General features: G+C 55.9%; 7 protein-coding genes across 7 annotated transcripts; 4 read left to right on the top strand and 3 right to left on the bottom strand.

The window, feature by feature from the left end:
- Positions 1 to 76: 76 nt before the first annotated feature.
- L969DRAFT_93781 (uncharacterized protein) lies at positions 77 to 1,768 on the top strand (the record flags this gene model as incomplete). The annotated part of the gene is made up of 9 exons (XM_014713075.1): positions 77 to 488; positions 548 to 717; positions 775 to 889; positions 937 to 1,048; positions 1,105 to 1,186; positions 1,243 to 1,331; positions 1,387 to 1,475; positions 1,528 to 1,613; positions 1,667 to 1,768. The coding sequence occupies 9 exons, from the start codon at positions 77 to 79 to the stop codon at positions 1,766 to 1,768; spliced, it is 1,257 nt and encodes a 418-aa protein (XP_014568561.1).
- On the top strand, positions 1,413 to 3,121 carry L969DRAFT_102688 (uncharacterized protein; the record flags this gene model as incomplete). Its single annotated transcript, XM_014713074.1, has 2 exons — positions 1,413 to 2,854; positions 2,902 to 3,121. Exons 1-2 carry the CDS (start codon positions 1,836 to 1,838, stop codon positions 3,119 to 3,121), a joined length of 1,239 nt encoding a protein of 412 aa, XP_014568560.1. The 5' UTR covers positions 1,413 to 1,835.
- Positions 3,119 to 6,938, bottom strand: L969DRAFT_86556 (uncharacterized protein). The gene is made up of 7 exons (XM_014713073.1): positions 6,613 to 6,938; positions 6,144 to 6,555; positions 5,446 to 6,090; positions 4,739 to 5,395; positions 4,406 to 4,681; positions 3,770 to 4,348; positions 3,119 to 3,713 (listed from the first exon to the last, which is right to left on the bottom strand). Exons 1-7 carry the CDS (start codon positions 6,804 to 6,806, stop codon positions 3,147 to 3,149), a joined length of 3,330 nt encoding a protein of 1,109 aa, XP_014568559.1. The 5' UTR covers positions 6,807 to 6,938; the 3' UTR covers positions 3,119 to 3,146.
- A 54-nt stretch (positions 6,939 to 6,992) lies between these two features.
- Positions 6,993 to 11,441, top strand: L969DRAFT_93778 (uncharacterized protein; the record flags this gene model as incomplete). The annotated part of the gene is made up of 13 exons (XM_014713072.1): positions 6,993 to 7,114; positions 7,167 to 7,911; positions 7,962 to 8,200; positions 8,336 to 8,885; positions 8,935 to 8,970; positions 9,019 to 9,160; positions 9,216 to 9,365; positions 9,419 to 9,568; positions 9,677 to 9,774; positions 9,839 to 9,966; positions 10,023 to 10,192; positions 10,250 to 11,262; positions 11,310 to 11,441. The coding sequence occupies 13 exons, from the start codon at positions 6,993 to 6,995 to the stop codon at positions 11,439 to 11,441; spliced, it is 3,675 nt and encodes a 1,224-aa protein (XP_014568558.1).
- L969DRAFT_86552 (uncharacterized protein) lies at positions 11,193 to 13,456 on the bottom strand. The gene is made up of 4 exons (XM_014713071.1): positions 11,680 to 13,456; positions 11,535 to 11,630; positions 11,310 to 11,477; positions 11,193 to 11,262 (listed from the first exon to the last, which is right to left on the bottom strand). Exons 1-3 carry the CDS (start codon positions 13,384 to 13,386, stop codon positions 11,424 to 11,426), a joined length of 1,857 nt encoding a protein of 618 aa, XP_014568557.1. The 5' UTR covers positions 13,387 to 13,456; the 3' UTR covers positions 11,193 to 11,262; positions 11,310 to 11,423.
- A 384-nt stretch (positions 13,457 to 13,840) lies between these two features.
- Positions 13,841 to 16,621, top strand: L969DRAFT_93776 (uncharacterized protein; the record flags this gene model as incomplete). Its single annotated transcript, XM_014713070.1, has 2 exons — positions 13,841 to 13,894; positions 13,949 to 16,621. The coding sequence occupies 2 exons, from the start codon at positions 13,841 to 13,843 to the stop codon at positions 16,619 to 16,621; spliced, it is 2,727 nt and encodes a 908-aa protein (XP_014568556.1).
- On the bottom strand, positions 16,586 to 17,405 carry L969DRAFT_86551 (uncharacterized protein). The gene has a single exon (XM_014713069.1). The coding sequence runs from the start codon at positions 17,130 to 17,132 to the stop codon at positions 16,743 to 16,745; it is 390 nt and encodes a 129-aa protein (XP_014568555.1). The 5' UTR covers positions 17,133 to 17,405; the 3' UTR covers positions 16,586 to 16,742.
- Between the last annotated feature and the right edge of the window lie 147 nt (positions 17,406 to 17,552).

Below are 17,552 nucleotides of genomic sequence, written 5' to 3'. Positions count from 1 at the left end.
GCTGTTGTACGCCAAGAGACGCGCGCGCCTTGCTTGCCTGCCTGGCTGGCTGTCTCGTCTCGCTCGTCTCGTCAGCATGGCAGAGGCAGGAGATCCCCTGAAGCTGCTCACAGAGGCCATCACCAAGGGCTTGACGATTGCGCTCCTCGATGAAGCAGGCACAGAGGTCTACGGGCTGGGGGAAGCCAAAACGCTGTCATTCAGACGACCAAGTGGTCAGTCTGTCAATCTGCCCAAGGACACGGCCACACGAGTCAGAGCAGCCCTGCCATCGTCAGAAGAAGAGTCAGCAGACCAGATCGCCAGTGCTGCCAAGCTTGATCTGCAAACGCTGCTGTTCTGCTGGCTCAAAAGAGAGCTACCGACGGGCGAGTACATCAATGCTGCCATCAGTCAGGGCACCGCTTTCGTCTCTGTCCAACTCAAAGGGGCCGTCATCGATCTGCTGCAAGGCAAGGGAGATCAGTCTGGTCTCGTCATCCCTCAACGCAAGTACTCCGAGCTACATCACGCTTTCGAGGCTGAAACCGTCTCGACGTTCTTGCAGCAAGCGAGGGTACAGACGCTCAGGAGGATGCAGCAAGGGATGCAAAGCCGAAAGCAAGCGTCTATGTGCCCAACAGAGCAGACTTTGAGCTCGTCAAGCAACTCTATGCATTCACAGAGCCAATCCAGCTCATGGACAAGGATAAAGCCCTCCGGGGTGCAAAACCGCACGTAGGCCGTCTCCAGACGAGCGCGCATAGGGATGCTGATACCATGTGCGTGCTACAGGACTTTAGCAATGTTCGCGATATGGTCAAGGACAGAATACAGGCAGTCAAGAACGATTTGAGAAACGGCGGCAAGGGCCTGTCGGTCACGTCTCACGCGCGTCCAGCGCCAGAGGGTACGTCTCTTCCGTATCCTTACACTGTCTCTGACCAAGAAGAGCAGCACAAGCGCAGAAGCGGAAACGAGGTCATGACGTGCCAATCATCATCGTCTCGCCCTCACCGAGCTCGCTGGTCACCATGGCCAACGTTAAGCGGTTCTTAGAGACTTCCCAGTATGTCGACGAGGGCTGCCATGCTCGGAGATGGCCTGAGCAGCGATCATGGACAGGTACGAAGTAGGCAGTGAATCGGACCGTGCGGAAGTACAACAAATCACACACAAGCGGCAGTTGGGCGCTTTGTCGAAGCAGGTATGCGTTGACCTCTTCAGTATCCAAGCTCTCTGCAAGTAACAGCATTTCGGTAGGCTATGCTTGCGAAAGGCTCCGGCTCAGAAAAGGAGGTCAAATATACTATCCTCGACAGTGTAGAAACGCTCGAACGGTTCGGTGATTGGTGCGTGGCGCGCGCTCTCATTGTCATCATCAGTAGGCTCACTCGTCTCATGCAGGGATCGAGTCGTGTGTGTCATGACCACAGGCCACGAATGGCAATTCAAAAATTATCGATGGGAAGACCCAAAAGCGCTTTTTCAGAATGGTGCGTTTGTTTGCCTCAAAAAGACTTAGCTTGATGCGAAGCGATCTGATAGTGAAAGGCGTGCACTTTCGCTGGGCGAACCAGATCGATGCCTCTATGCACGCCAAGCTGAAATCATGGAACGTAACCGAATACCAAGCCAGTCTCTCACTCCATCGTCAGTCTAAAGTCTAACCTCTACCGCGATACAGTTGCAGCCAAATCAACGGCACACCGACAAGTCCATCATCGCAGAATTCTGGCAATCCCTCGAGCAATGGATCGCCGCTCACAAACCGCAGCTCAACTATTAAATAGACGACCGCGTCCTCTCTCTCTCTCTCCGCCTGTTGTACGAACTCGCGCGCATGCGCATGTTGCATGAACCTAGCAGATAGCATTGCCCAATGCGTTCTCACTCGATATGACCGCCTGCCGCGGAGCTGCAAGCCGCTCAGACGAGCCAACGGCAAAGAGGAATGGACAGTCTTAGCGGGCATCGTGCTCCGAAAGGACGAACAGCTGCTTTGCATCAGTCTCGGCACAGGCGTACGATGTTTGCCCCACGAACAGCTGCCCAAGCACGGCGATATCTTGCACGATTGTCATGCCGAAGTCCTGGCCAAGCGTGGCTTCCGACGCTGGCTTTACACGCAACTCGAATCCATCCAACACTCTCCTGAGCATGCTTGGTTCAGTGCATGCGGCTCAGGCCGATGGCGTATGCACTCAAACGTCAAAGTGCACCTCTACATCTCTACGCTACCTTGCGGTGATGCGTCGATGACGGCTTCTGCGCTTTTGCAAGACCCTCAGACCGCACTCATCATGGCTACAACGGGCAGACCAGGCATAGCCAAGGACTGGTCGAGTCTGCACAGCGCAGAAGAGCCCAACGGCTTGCTACGAGGTCGCACCCAATTCAACGCCAGAGGTCTCCGGACGAAGCCAGGCAGGCTTGATGCGCCGTCGACCTCTTGCATGTCTTGTTCGGACAAGATTGCTTCTTGGATCTGCACAGGCCTACAAGGAGCTCTCCTCTCGCGCTTCTTCGAGCCGATCTACCTCTCGTCGATCGTCATCGGTGAGACTGCGCAGATAGCCGCTCTAGGCAACCCGGACAGCCTCGAAGCCATGATGGCCGACTGTCAGAGTGCTTTCAATGCACGAACAGCGATTCACAGGCAATTGGCTGACTTGTACGATGCTACGGTCGCTTTCTGCTCAATCACATACGATCGCTCGCGTCTGCAGCTCAAGAGCAGCATGTCTGCAGAAGATATCGTGCCCGCCACAGAGGCTACAAGCTGGATTGAAGGCTCTGAACCCGAAGCACTTTATGCAGGCTGTCGGCGAGGTGCTCGACCGGACCGAGAGCACGCGCTAGCTCACAAGAAAAGGTGGCTTCCTTCGTAACCTGCTTTTTGCCTCGACTCATCGCGCACAGATCACGCCTTTGCAAAGTGTCCTTTCTCGAGGCTTACTGTAAGCTCACGGAGGAAAGCTCAGTCGAATATCATCAAGCCAAGCAAAGCTCGCATGCTGGCACAATGGCCTACAGACACGCAAAGGAGTGTCTGCGAACAGGACCGTTCAGCGCATGGCTCGTCACGTCAGAGGCAACAGGGCGTTTTCGTCTTCCGCCCGGCGGAAACAATGACACATGATCTAGCTTTGACATCATGCATTGATCTATTGCGCATCATCAAATTCGTATTCAAATGGCTCTGGCATGGGCGCGATGGGCGCATTGAGTTGAGCCGCTTCTGCACCATTCGTCGGAGCTGCGGGCACGGCTGCAGGCTCTGTCACCGCTGTCGTCGGCGCGCCTGCAGTCATATCGATGAACTCGCAAGGCTCATTCGGCCTTTTATCGCTGACAACGATGATACCGCCCCCTAAAGCACCGCCGAGCAGAGCAACCTCGGCGAGTACGGCAGCGGCAGCTGATGCAGCAGGTAGTGCGCTCTTCTTGTGGGCTGACTTGGCCGAAACATGGGTTGACTTGCTTATCGATCCGCTTGGTACGAGCGACCGTACAGGCTCGAAGCGCGAGTCGTCCGCAAAGGCGATGTACGGCAATTGCGCTGGAAGCACGCGAGACATATTCTGTATCCTCTCGCTGCTAGGCTCGACTTCTTTCTTCTTCTTCTCCTTTGTAGTCTCTTCTGCCTTTTTGCTGTCTACTGCTGCGGCCTCATCTGTGGCCATAGCTTCGTCTTCTTTCGTGGTTCCGGCTTTCTTTGCTTCGTCTGCGTTCTATGATCTCGCCAAATTAGCTTTACAACCCTATCAGAGAGGCTGTTGTCACTTGCCGTATCCATCGTGTCGTCTGCTGCAGCCTTCTCAATCTCCTTTGTCTTTGCACGAGCAGTCGCTTTGGCAGTCGTCGATAGCACTGCTGTTGCAACACGCTCGACCTCACTCTTCTCCGGCGGCTTCGTTGCTGGCTGATACGCAAACAAAGACGGTCTGGCATTCGAGACCAGCTCGAACTGCGGTACTTTCAGATCCGCGTTGACAGCGATGATCGCCGTCGGCGTGAAGGATAGTGAGGCGAAATGTGCCATTGGGAACCAATACCAGAACTGGGTAAAGAGCACCATGCCGACAATTGCAGACATATTTGAGCTACCCGACCGACTTTGCATCGAAATCGTCATGTTGCGTCCGCCTGCATCGATGAGACCTTGGGCGAGTGCAGCGCCAAATTTGGCCATCGGATCTTCATGCTTGTCTGAGATCATTTTGGCGTAGATCTTGCGCACTGCCGCTACGCGTGGGTTAAGCGTCTCATTCTGTTGAATCAAGACCATCGCAAGCGCGATACAGGCGCCTTGTCTGACGAAATCGACGGGATCTTTGGTCATCGGCTCGAGCAGATCGACCGCTTCCTGCAATTGCAAATGCGCAATAAGCGCCTTCCTAGATACCCAATCGAAATGCCCCACCTCAAGCCCTGTACCTGCACAGGATATACCGAGTGCAAGTGTTGCGCCGTATCGGACGTTCGGATTGTAGCTTTCGCTGAGAAGTTGTACCACTTTGGGTACTAGCGATGGGTTGTGGAAGAGGATGAAGCCGAGAGCAGTGACGGCCGATCGGCGGACATCGTCATTTACGTCAGACACGGCGTAATGCAGGAGCTTGCGAATCGCTTTGTTGTTGCCAGTGCCTGCATATGCGAGTGCGATTGTATGAACGCCTCCGTAACGAAGGATAGGATCCTGCAAACGGGAGGCACGACGGTCAGCATGAGTCAACATTCTGCGCATCGAACTCGCCTTGTCGGCCATGAGCCTCTCAATGAGCGCATCTGCGAGGTCTTGTTTGCCATACATGAGGAAGCTGACACCGACAGCCAGACCTCTGACAATCTTCTCGTGCTGAGTTTCGTGAGCGTACTGAAGCATCTCATCGAGGGCCTTGTCGGAAGCTGTGTCGAGCATGACCAATCCCATCGCATAACCAGCTGCCTCGCCCGCGACTGCATCATCGTGGTAGAGGACATCCTTTAGTGCGTCGTATACATCTTCGTTGCCCGTCGCCATGCATGCCGCACCCAGACCGAGCGCAGCACCATGCTGGATCGTCTGGTTTGCGTTCTTCAGATGATCTTTCAGGAAATTGGTCACTTCGCTTCCGTGATTTGCATGCACAAGGCCGAGCGCAAAGAGCGAGCCGCCCTCAGAATATTCGCTGGTTGATGTGCCGTCAAGCGAAGGCAGATATGGTTGGACGATGGCCATACCCTGAGAGAGATTGCCTTGGTGTATGACGCCAAGAGCAGCTGTGGCACTGAATTTCGACCAGTGAGATGCTTTGGCAAGCCACGGCAGACTGTCGCGCAGGAATTGGTCGGAAGTTGTGCCTGCGTGGGCAAAGGCGTTCGAGAATGTTACGGCAGAATGGTATAAAGAGTTGCGGGCTTCCAGAGCATCCTAGTACGTAAGGATTCAGCAATGGTCCCACGATCCTGGGCAGCGCTGACCTTTGTATTCCGGAGAATCAGTAGGTCGGCCTTATTGTTACGGGTGACAAATTCGACATACAGACTGATCGACTCTTCGCCGGTCAGAATGGCTTCAATGCGAGTCATCAGAGAATCGCTCTTTGCGGCTGCTCCGGCCAGTGCGACTGTAGCCGAAGCCGAAGCAGCGGCTGCTGCCTCGCTGTCTACTGCCATTGCATCACCGGCAGGCGCAGCTGCAGTGCCCGCTAGATCTTGCGTCGACGTCAAGCCAGTGGATAGACCGAGTGCCGATCGGACCTTGCCCAGGAAGTCTTGCGTTGCGGTCTCCGCTAGATCAAAAGCGACCTGATAGGCAATCAATGCCTTCTCGCCCGGCTGCTTCTTCTCCTTTGCGGCCGCACTGAGCAATTTCTTGATGAGCTCGGCAGCCAGCTGTGGATCGTTGAGGTGGACAAAGCAATGTGTCAGCGCAAAATAGTCGGGATGCTCCATTTGGCCGAAGATCTTCAATAAAAGGCGCAGGACGGTGTAGCGAGTGGCAAGCGAGGGCGAGACTGTCATGATGGTCTGGAGCACATACGAGAGCAGCTGAGGCTGTCCGGAATGGGTCAAGAGTCGTTCGAGAATGTCAAAGCGGTATGTCTCTATCGAGAGTCCGATAGCCTGCGAAGCACGCTTCTCAGCGGTTGCGATTGGGCCAGCCGGAGCCTACACACCTGCTTATAGTCCTTGTGATCGATACAGTTTTGGAGCATGCCCTCGACGATCCTCTCCATCTGTTGAAAACGCTGACCGGTCTTTGCAGCTCCGTTGAGGCCATTGGCACCAAATGCACCGTTGAGACTCGTCGCGCCATTCGTCTTGCCTTTGACGGCTTCAGGTGGAGCGACGATGGCGGGATCAGCGGAGAGTACCTGACGCTCTTCGATGTAGGCGTCGATGCATCGCGCTAGGAGGGTCTCCACGTATTCGCCAGTCTGTACGAGGGGATCGAATCGAGGATGAGCAGCGAGTGCAAAGTCGAGCGCGTCATCGTATGAGCCGAGATGGTAGTAGACCTTGCTGAGCACCGAAGCCACCAGCGCTCGCGAGTCTGCAGGGAAACTTGCGTTCTCATAGATGACCTCGCTGTGAGCCGTGCGTCAGCCTGTGGGAGCATGCGAGCGAGTACAAGGATGGGCGTACAGCGTCGAGAGATGGTCGACGAGCTCGGGCCAGACCTGATCGAGCACGCGGACTGAATCGAGCTCTTGCATGGCGTAGATCTGCAGCTCGGGCTCCTCTGTCTCTTGCAGGAGGGCGATCAAGCCTGCTGCAGAATCGATCGTTGACTGAGACGATTGCCCTGCACTGGCCACAAAGGGCGGCGCTGGCGACATCTTGCGTCGGTGCAGACCCTACTATTCTGTCTGCAGATCCTTCAACGGTCTACCGACGTGCTCTCGACTGCCCTTGTGAGCCTACGACAGGATCGTCGGTCGACTTGCGCGGCGTACTTCGCGGAATTCGCGTGACAGGCAAAAGGCAGACAGACAGGCTCGAGCAGCAATCCTCAGGATCAGGACATGCTCGTCTTGGGTTCACTGTTGCTGCTGTGCCGCCTGACACTGGCTACGCCGGCCTATCAAGTCAAGGATGGCAAGCTAGCTCTTGTCGACTCGGCCGGCATCACCACCAAGTCACTGAGGTACGTGCCTACGCCGACTGCCTGCATCTCTCAGCTGACAACGCCTGGATAGCTTCGATAGCTCAAGCGACTCGGAGCTGGCAACAAGCTCTCCTTTTCCGGTAGACAGCCTCTCGACGCTCAAGATCTCCTTCAGTGTCTCGAGTGACTCTGGCGCGAGCTTACCACCAGATCAAGCCTCGCTCGTCTTTAGCGTACCCCGTGAAGTCGTTCCTTCTGGCCAACTGGTGAAAGATGCAGCAGGTTCGGCAACTCTAGACGACTCCTCCGCTGCTCGACGCTCGTCAGGCTCCATCTCACCTGTAGGCGCGTCGAGCAACGAGGTTTACGACGGACCTTTTAGCTGGACGACGCCTGTCAAAGTCAAGAAGACGGGCAAGGCACGCTATGAGATCGACATGGCACAAGCGCCTCTGGAGCTACTGCTGCTACCCTTGGCTTCACTGCCCAGTCAGCCCGGCGGGGGCAAGAAAGGATGGTCCAGCGACAATGCTGCCTTCCTCGCCTCGACGGCGACCATCCGCGTGAAGCTCTACATCAGCTCAAAAGATGTACAAGCGACCGTCTTGGACTTGGGTACGCTGAGACTAGCGACGGACCTCGTCGAGTCTGCACGTACAGAGAGTATCAGAGAGATCTCAGGCTCTGCATCGAAACATTGGGCGAGCGAAAAGTACGGCGTGCAGCCTGAGCTCGGGTGGACGTTCAGATCGAAAGAGAAGAAAGTCAACGCTATGCTAGCACTCGTGGCAACGCTGGCCGTCGTCGGCTTACCCTGGTCCTTCCTGCTTTTTGCTGTATGTCTCGTGTCTAGCCATCGATCCGGCTGACACGTACCGTGTTTCAGATCTACAAGCTTTCCTCACAGCTCAAGCTAAGCAGACCGACGCCTTCTATTCTCGCCTTCCTTGCAAGTATCGCAGGATTCCAAGTTCTGACGCATCTCTACTGGCTCAGAATGACAGTCGTCACCGTGTTGCCCTTTGTCGGTGGTCTCGGCCTCATGACGATCATCACCGGTAGAGAAGCGCTCAGAGACGTTCGACGATTACGTTCAGACGATAAGAAAAAGCTCAAGAAGAGTTTGTAAGATGCCCTCGCATTGCATTACGCATCATGTTTTACGCCCTCGACAGTCTTGCCATTCCTTTCGCTGACAAAGCACAAAAGACTGACACGAGCTAGCGCTCGCTGTGCTTGTGCGCTGATCCGGTTGCACAGGCCTTCTCTCGAAACATGTGGCGCTTCGCACGAACCCCTCGTAACTTCTCGCTCGGTCTCATCTCTTCTTGCGCATCCAATGGAAGTAAATGCGTTTGTCACCTCCGATGGCATCCGTCATCGCAAGCTGGGCATCAGTCCGGTGACGCAATTGGCCGAGCGTCTGTTCGATCGGCTATCGCAATCCAAAGTACCTCAATCGTTGCGGTTGCGAAGTGTCATCCTCTTTGCGACATCTGGCAACGTCATTCCTGCAAGTCTACCCATTGACGAGCTTGATGGAAGACTTGTGGGTGCGCTCAGGGCGCCACCCTCGCTCGTCTTCGTCAAGAGCGCCCTGAACACGAGAAAGCTGACAGAGGACATCAACCCTGACGATGCATACAAGATTGATAGACTCAACCCGCACGATGTCATCTACCTCCCCTGGCATCTTCACAAACTCGCACAGGCCGCCCAAGAACGTCGTGATGCGGCGGGACTGAGTCGAATTCTCATCTTCACCCTCGGCGCGATCATTTACGAATTGACGCATTGGTACTTTGTCAAAGTCTGTCCTCATAAGTGTGTCGCTGCCAGACACTAATCGTCTTCAATAGATCCATGGTCTAGGCGACAAACCCGTGCAGGGCACAGTGGTAGGGAATGCACAATAATCGATGCACAGCTGATACGCAGGACAGGCATCCCTTGCCGGCAAAATGTCACGCTTTCTCAAAGGTGTCGGATCGTCAGATCAGCCGTTGGAATACAAGCGCAACGATGCTGGGGCAGTGGCAGTCGAAGCCTTGATCGGACATCAATACGGTTTCGTCGGATGGATTCGTGCGTCCCGGTCTGCACGCAGGCAGAGGGCTTGTGTGGCTTACAGTGCTCGCAGAGTCCGATGCATGGCCGAGTGACGACGAAGAGCTCGTACGTCAGAAGAGCGAGCAGCCCGTCTGGACACGCTCGACCGTCATGACGCGAGAAACGTTACGATACTTGCTCGGTGGCACACTGCCGCATAACGTCACCGATCTCAATAAGAGTGCGCCCTATTGCTCGCATACTCTAGCATTCGAGACTGAAACCTAGTCACAGTGAAGCGAAGACCAAAGTGGGTCACCAGAACGCTCTATGGAGCCCACTGTCAGCACACGATCTGCGATTGTCCCAATGTCGCCTCGACCTCATCTGATCCCGTCAGCAAGCCTCAGTCTCTTAGGAGCAACAATAGTGGTAGCGCGACTCGTAAGGATACTATCAAGGGGCGCGCCTGAGCTGTGTTGTCCATGCATTACATGTGCCCATTCACGCAGATCCTGCAACCTAGCCTGTCTTTTGGCGCGTGCGCGCCAGCGTGTCGAGTCTCATGGTGCATGGCGCCTCATGCGCTCTACCATTGTCGCTGTGGGCAGCAAGACACCAAAGGCAAAGCACCGGCAGCTTCATATGAGGCAAGCGCGGCATAGATCCGTCCTTTGAAGCTGATGAGCCGAGCAGTACCATCTACTGTCCAAGCTCTACTTTTGCGAGGAATGCGACGTCGTGAGCTGCAACAACTGCTGCACCTTCGAGCCTTCATGCTACTACTGTCCAAATTGCCTTTTCGAGGTGCCAGCAGCAAGCGTGCGAGGGGAAAAGAACAGGCAAGCTCAAGATTAAGCTCAATGGGCGTCAAGGTACTCATGAGGTCGCCTGTCAGGTGTGCACGACATTGCTTTGAGTGCCCCCAGTGCATTACAACACTCTCTGTCGTGGCACACGACTTGGGCAGATCGAGCGCAGAGCCGACATATATCCTCGTTTGCTCCTTTTGCAAGTGGGACTCAACAGAGATCGATCTCATCTTTGACAAGCCGACCGGTCTAGCAGGTAGGTCCATCGGCATAATCCAGCAGAGACATGCTCAAGCGTACAGTCGTGGTCAAGGCCAGATGCAGCAGGCAGAGCTAGATTCACCTGCCTCCCAGGCTTTTGAGCATATTCGCGCGCATCTCGAGCCCTATGTGCGCCAGGGTCTTTCTGCGCAAGCGAGCGCGTCAGGTACACAAGCTACATCAGCAGCGCATCTATCAGCTCTGACGTCGCTACCTGCGCGATATGCGACCCTGCTCGCTGGGCATGTTCGAGCGCGCCCTTCTAGCAAGGCTACTGGACGCGATGAATTGGCTGACTACTCAGCCTTGCAATCCCACCGCTCGCTATGTGAGACCACGGCGCCATCGCAAGATCGATTGAACATAGAATTGCTACGCAACGCTACAAATCTAGACAATATTGCTCCCGTCGATCGAGCAAACACGCAAAATTGGCAGACGTCCAGAGCGAGCTCGTCGCTCATGCCAGCGCGCGTGCCACTGCGCGCCAAGATGTCCAAGCGGTGTCGTGCTTGTCGACATATCCTCATTAGGCCAGAGCAGAAAGCACAGTCGCTCCGCTACAAGATCAAGCTCATGGCTGCCAATTATTTGCCTGCTATCGAACTGCGCAAACGTCCTTCCGTCACCGATGAAGCGAAGAAAACATCCGCGCTAGGAGACCCTTCCATTGACAAGAGCGATCGTCTGCTTCCAGGGCAGCGTTACACGTTCGAAGTCAGTTTCGCCAACCCACTGTACGAGCCGATTTCCGTCTCCCTTGCGCAAGCAGACGTTACAGACGACTCTGCTGGGCCAGAACCAATCCGTTTGACCACAGCAGAACCGGGCTTTGACTACGCAGGACCGGGTTCCAAGAAGCCAAGGAATGACAGAACCAGGACACAGCTCTCCGCATCGTCATTCGACATTGCGGCATTTGCAGAGCTCTGGGAATATGACACCGAAGATATCGCGAAAGGCGCTGCGCCAAGCTCGCGCTCAGATGGTGTTCAGCAGCGCGGCAATAGATCGATCGTCCTGCTCGAATGTGCTATCGATGAGCACGCATCAGGCGAGATCAGAGTAAGCTGCATCGCCGCCTGCTTGTATTATACTCATCAAGTGATCAGATCCCGTTACGTGTGACGTACACATATACGATGGAGGAGGACGCAAACGCAATGGCACTCGACAAAGCTGCGCAAGGCGGCAAACATGCGCTTAGCTTCTGGACTACCCTTGTCTTAGGCCGAGCCGCGTAAGCCGGGTGGCCAGTGTCTCGAATGCATTGCTACGTGCGTGCTCTACATATAACTGATGTGACCGTCTAATCAGGACGATGGATGTGACTTCAGAAACTCGCCAGGCCCGAAGCCACGAAACCCAAGCGCGACATCGACCGCTTTCATGATCTCGATGACCTTTTCTTCCTCCCATTGAGCGCCGACAATCTGTATGATGCTTCAGCCTTTTGCTTAACCCGCTCGTGGTGTGAAGTACCTGGATGCCTACTGGCTGGCCTGCCATGGCTTTTGCATCGTATAAGCCCGACAGACGTTTGCCTGCTTTCTCGACGCCGTAAATCTGCGATTCGAGGAAGCTCGAGCCTTGGCATTGAGCGGACCAATCTTTGGGTAGAGCATCTTTCTCGGGATCAACAAAGGTGACCGGCATGCAACCGACAGAACTGTCAACGATATTCCATGCTATCGTCGCAGCGGCGATTGCACTAACAGTGCCTGCAGAGCCGATGGTCGGAGCAGGTATAGGCATAGTGGGACAGATGATCGCATCGAGATCGAGACCTCCCGACGCCTCGTTGGCAAAGTACCTCGAGCGGGTAGCGTTGGCATAGCGCTGTCGCCGCGCTTGCACCTGCTGTAGCTCTGATATCGTCTTTGGACGAGACTCTGCAGCGATTGACAGAAACTTTGAGTCGCCTAGGAAGAGTGAGGCGAGACTCAGTCCGAGCCAGCGCAGCGGGCCTGGCACGCTAGGACCCAAAGTGGTGAGATAAAGGGCAGATTCTTTTGGATCGGTGCCGATGCTCGCGAGCAGAGTCGCGTAGCCGTCTGCCGAAGTGATGCTCGCGAACAGCTTGATATTCTGCACTGCATCTGGCGCATCGACAAGAACACACTCGTGACCACGCTTCTCCATCGCCCGTACGGCTTCGAGTACGGCTCGTTGGCATGCGGGAGAAGTTGTGCACAGGTTGTCGGTGAGATAGTAGCCCAGCTTCAGCTTCTCGGGCAGGGTGACATCGCGGTAAGGCAAGGGCATGACACCGGTGAGTACTCGGGAGGTCCTTCGCTCGACACAGGCATCGAACACGACTCGACAGACTAGCTCGAGATCAGAAGGAGATCTGCCCATCGGCCCAGGAGTGGTTTTGATTGATTCGAAGCCTTCGTTGGGCGAAACGAGACCGAGTGAGGGCATGCGTCCGCTGACCGGCTTCAGACCGTAGCAGCCACTGAAGGCTGCGGGGATTCTGCAAGATCCGCCGATGTCCGTGCCCACGCCAAGAGGCGATCCGTCGGAGGCGAGCAAAGCAGCCTCACCGCTAGATGAGCCTCCTGGCGTTGCCATAGGGTTGTAAGGGTTTCGAGTCGCTCCAAAGACGGGATTGCTGCCTTCGAAACTCAGCATGGTTTGTGGGACATTCGTCTTGCAGAAGGGTATGCCGCCTTCGCCGCGAAAGATAGAGACGATCAGCGCATCGTGCTCCGACAGATGATCGGCAGCACTGCCTGCGTCTGCGGTCGGCAATGTGACCGCTGCAGAGCGGCCTATAGAGGCATCTAGACCTTTGACGTGGATGAGATCTTTCAGAGAGATTGGGACGCCGTGAAGCCTGCCGACGACTGTGCCATCTTGCTGGAAGTCTTCATCGAGCTTCTTGGCCGTCTCGAGTGCGTCAATGAACATGACTTCGGTCAAGCAATTTGTGTGCTCCTGAGATCTGATCGCTGCTCGAATGAACGCAGACATGACTCTCTGCGCAGTCCATTTTGACTTGCTCGCGTCGACAATGTTGTCTCTTATCTCTACAGCAGTGCAGCTGAGATACTCAGCATCTTCCTTGCTGGGCACTTCGATGCCGTCTATGAGCAGGCCAGACTTGCTTGCGATATTTCGCAGATTGGCCGGGGCTAGCTGAGCCGCCTTGTAGTGTTTCGCTGCCGATAGAGCTGCTGACACCATAGCGCAGCGAGTACAGCAGATCCACGCTCAGGGCAGGACAGCCGCTTGTGATCAGTGTGCTCGCTTCGAGTGATGCGGGGTAGCGGAGGGGAGCCTGACGTGGCGCGTAAAATCAATTGACGCGCCCCAAATGGCGGGCGCCTTGCCGCCTTGCCTTTTGCGATCAGCAAAGCACACGGCAAGGGCGCGTGCGTCAATCAGATGGGCCCGGCAACTGATTTGACCACTTCCGGAAGCTTGGTATGCAACATTGACAAGGTTTTGATGCGACAGTGCTATCTTTGCCTGCCATGCAGCTCCGTCATAGGCTCATCAGCATGGCGCTTACCTCATACCTCGGCAGCCCTCGCTCCTCGTCGTGTGCGCCTCGTGCAATTGAGTTTCGACCCAGTGCTTGGCCTGACAAAGTCGCACGCTCCGCTCGGCACCTATAAGTCTAGTGACAGTCATCAACATGCTGCCTGAACTAGCGCTCTACGAGTCGCCTGTCGCAAGCTACGGCTTTCAGGTGAGCCGCCTTCATCAAGCACGCATCTTTAGACAGACTGAGTCGCACGAGCAGACATCTGAACCGCTCGCAATGACAAAGTCGACTGCCTCACGCATGTCGACGATCTCTCTGTCTTACTATCTAGGCGACTACCACGAGCCGGCGCTCCTTGAAGAGGACAGCCCTCCGCTGGACGAACATACAAGTCTCACCGGACGGCCGGCTCAGTATTCGACTCCGTACACACCGCGAGAGCGCTCCGACAGCTCAGATGATGACTCGCCCGTGCTCGATCACAAATCGTCTCGTTTGAGCGACTCGCTCGCGAGCGTCCGGAGTTCTCGCAGTCTGATGGAGCATGCCGCCATCAAGTCGAGATCAGTTGCAGAGACGCATCTTGCAGCTGGCAGCAGTAGCCGCAGGATTGATGTCAATGGTCGCATCTCTTCCGCATGGTCAGTCTCAACGACTTCTACTGCCAATCCGTATCTCCTGCGATCGCCTACTTCGGCCGAGTCTAGGATGCCGAGATTGGTCAGCAGCGCGAGCTCGACGTCTGTAAGCAGCTCAGACGGCCCTGTCACGCCTGAACGCACCCAGCCCCCAATGCTATCCCAAGACTGCCTGACTCCCGTACTAGAAAAGGAATCTGCCGACTTTCTACCGTCTCGGCGCGCGCCCTTGCCTCCCTCGCGCAACCGTACGCCTGTGCCAGCAGATGGCAGCCCGCAAAGCCTGTCCCTGTTTGGTACGCGATCTGTAGAAGCATCGATGATGAGCAAGACCGCTTCTCGGTCAAAGACTTCAATTGGGGCATCGATGATGCGATCGTTCAGCAAGGATAAAAAGACTGCCATGGTCATCTCGAAGCCGATACAACCTGTCGGTCGCGTGCCTGCTCCGCCCTTGCCTACTGATGCAGCAACCAAGATCCGCAAAGCGTCCAATAGCGAGTCTGAAAGGCTGATGCCCCTCGATCCCGCACTCAAAGCAAGATGGTATTCTAGGCGCGGCTCAGACCGTCGTTCAAGCATCGGTTCTAGTCGGAGACCGAGCACTGATGACGTGCGACGTGGTAGCGAGAGTTCACGGCGACCGAGCGGCTCTCTCGAGCTGGCATTACGCAGACTCAGCGGATCTCTCGAGTCTTCACGTCGTCCCAGCGGGCAAGCCGACGGCTCAAGCCGGCGGCCTAGTGCTACACACAGTGACAGTCGACGTCCCAGTCAAAGCTCGCCCATACCAGGACCTATGTCTCGAAGGCGCAGCGATACCGAAAGGTCGCCCTTCAACCCACTTCGCACGATGGCAAAAGCACTCGCCGCGAATGGGTCACCGAAGGTCTCATCGCCCGCTTTTGCACCGCCAGTACAATCCGTCTCGGTCGGTGTGCAACCAGTCAGACCTTTAGCAGTCAAGACGAGGTCGAATCAGTCGTTGCGTAAGCCGCCCCCTCAGGCTTCGCCTCCGCTGCTTTCGTCAACGAAAAAGCAGTCGAGTCCATCACTACCAGCAAAAAGCTCGCCTGAGGCTAAGTCTGGCAAGAAGCCTAGCAGATCTAAGGACGAGCAGCGCTCTGGCGAAGACTCGCCGAGAGCAAAGCCTCGCGCGGTCCCAACTTCGACGCCGTCGAGAACGTCGGCGGTATCTGCATCTAAGACACCTAAGCATGCTCCATCACAACACAAGACGACACTTGCACCAACACGTCCAAAGGGTCCGGCAGCGTCCAGCGATCGGCCACTAGTCAGCGGGGCGCCCGCTTTTGTGTCTCCCAAACCGAATGTCAGCAAGTCAAACAACAGCAGGCCAATCATCAGCGAATGGTCCGCGCCCGCTCCACTAAAGCCTTCTGTTGCGTATACCGACAGCCCTCAATTGGTTTTGGAAGATTACGACAGCGGTAGAATCGATGTTGAGCTTTCGAACTGGCGAGAGCGGAAAGCGCGCAAGCATCTATCAGCTAGTGAACGCGTGGAGACCATCGGTCATCAAGCGCGCTCGAAGGTGCCAGACTATGCTCCGGCCATGCCGTCGCCTCCAGCCAAAGCCCAGCCAGCTTCGCCCGCCACCCGCATACAGCCGGCTACGCAGCCAGACTGGTTTTCTCTGCCATCAGGCACCTTCAGAAATCCTTTCAGTCCTGCTAGCGACGAACCAGCTCGCAAGAAGGACAACCGCGTCTCGATTGCGCCTTCTATGAGCATCGCAGATGACGACGACGACGACGACGAGGCCGATCTCGGCCCCTTCAGTCAAGATGACCGTCGAAGCTCGCTCGGACTGCATTCACGATGTGGCAGCAGTATTTACCAGTCTTCGGAAGTCGGCCAGATCTACATCGCTAACACAGTCGAAGATCGTCGACCATCTTGCGGCGCGTTTCTGCTTGCATCACCAAGCCTGTCGCCGGCTCTGAACAGCAAGCATGTCCAAAGTGTATTGCGCAAATCTCCCATGCTGTCACCGCCTGTGGCAGCGACTGCACGTCGCGGCACGCTGGGTGGCGATCTGATATGGCAAGGCGAAGCGATGCCCATTCCAACGCCAACGTCCACTGCGGCTCGCAAAGAGTTCATAACGTTTGCCGATCCCTTCGCGAGCTCGGCATACAACAGCGACCGGCGTCCCACTGCAGTGAAGCTGTTTCCGCAAACGCCAAAGGGTAGCTTCGATGCCAATCAACATGGTCTCATGCGTGACTGGTCCGCTATGCGCGTTTCGCTTGACGTCAATATGGCTTGATGCATGCCTTTTTTCGGCGGCCGATCGGTGCTCGATCCAGCTTGCGCCGCGCTAGAGACTCTTGAGAGGACATGAAGGTAAGAGAAAGCATGCATTGAAGGTCTAAGTGTCCATCGGTCGTCTATGCAGTGGCGGGCGTGACAGCGACCGGTGAGGCGGTCGCTGATGAAGCGGGCTGAACAGCGCCAAGGACTGGAAGACCGGAAGGCAGCGAGATCGAAGGGAAGCTGATAGCAGGCAAGGCTGAGGGGAACGCGAGCGTGGGTAGCGCGAACGGTGCCGCGACAGTCTGCGAGGCTGATGAGACGGGCATCGCACCGCTAGCAGACGCAGGCTGCATAGAGGCAGCAGCAGAGGGCGTGGGGATGACGAGACCGAATGCAGCTGCAGTCGAAGTAGGTGCAAGATTGGCGAACAAGCTAGGCAAGACCATTGTCTGTGCGACTTGAGTGCCAACCACCTGAGGTGCACCAGCGGTCGTGGCGACAGCTGGGCTGACAGCTGCGGGCATCGAAGCGACCGCAGGCACAGTAGCGGCCTGCGTGGCCACTGCAGGTGCCACTGCCTCGGTACCTACGGCAGGCGAAACAGCCTGAGTGGCAACGGAGGGCACGATTTGAGACGCGACCGGTGCGGCGACTGAATTAGCAGCGGCAGCTGGGAACAGATTCTACGTGACCTTCGAGTGTCAGACTAAGCGCCGCATTGGTCATGCACAGAGACCTACCGAGAGCTGCGGCGCTGCGGCTACATAGACAACGAAGGCAAAGAGGATGAATGAGCGCATCTTTACTGGTATGGATCGATGTTTTGACTATCTTTTTTCTGAGCGAGCGGCGAGGATACTATTGAGGTCAAGATGGCGAGAAGATATGCATTTGCCAGTGCAACAACGGATCGCGTTGACGGCTCGCTTCTCGGAGGTGGATCT

Source organism: Mixia osmundae, assembly GCF_000708205.1.
Source record: "Mixia osmundae IAM 14324 unplaced genomic scaffold scaffold_4, whole genome shotgun sequence".
NCBI classification, from domain to species: Eukaryota; Fungi; Basidiomycota; class Mixiomycetes; order Mixiales; family Mixiaceae; genus Mixia; species Mixia osmundae.
The sequence above is the reverse complement of the archived record's forward strand: the minus strand, read 5'-3'. Positions and strand labels throughout refer to the sequence as shown.

Bases quoted from the DNA above. Each gene is read 5' to 3' on its own strand.
- L969DRAFT_86551 (XM_014713069.1), bottom strand. From the start codon at position 17,132: ATGCCCGCAGCTGTCAGCCCAGCTGTCGCCACGACCGCTGGTGCACCT.
- L969DRAFT_86556 (XM_014713073.1), bottom strand. From the start codon at position 6,806: ATGTCGCCAGCGCCGCCCTTTGTGGCCAGTGCAGGGCAATCGTCTCAG. The intron at 6,091-6,143 runs GTGTGTAGGCTC...CGTGCTTCGCAG, and splicing joins ATCACAAGGACTATAAGCAG to GCTATCGGACTCTCGATAGA. The intron at 3,714-3,769 runs GCAAGTGACAAC...GCGAGATCATAG, and splicing joins CAGACGACACGATGGATACG to AACGCAGACGAAGCAAAGAA.
- L969DRAFT_86552 (XM_014713071.1), bottom strand. From the start codon at position 13,386: ATGGTGTCAGCAGCTCTATCGGCAGCGAAACACTACAAGGCGGCTCAG. The intron at 11,631-11,679 runs GTACTTCACACC...AGCATCATACAG, and splicing joins GCCAGCCAGTAGGCATCCAG to ATTGTCGGCGCTCAATGGGA. The intron at 11,478-11,534 runs CTGAAGTCACAT...ATGTAGAGCACG, and splicing joins GCTTCGGGCCTGGCGAGTTT to CACGTAGCAATGCATTCGAG.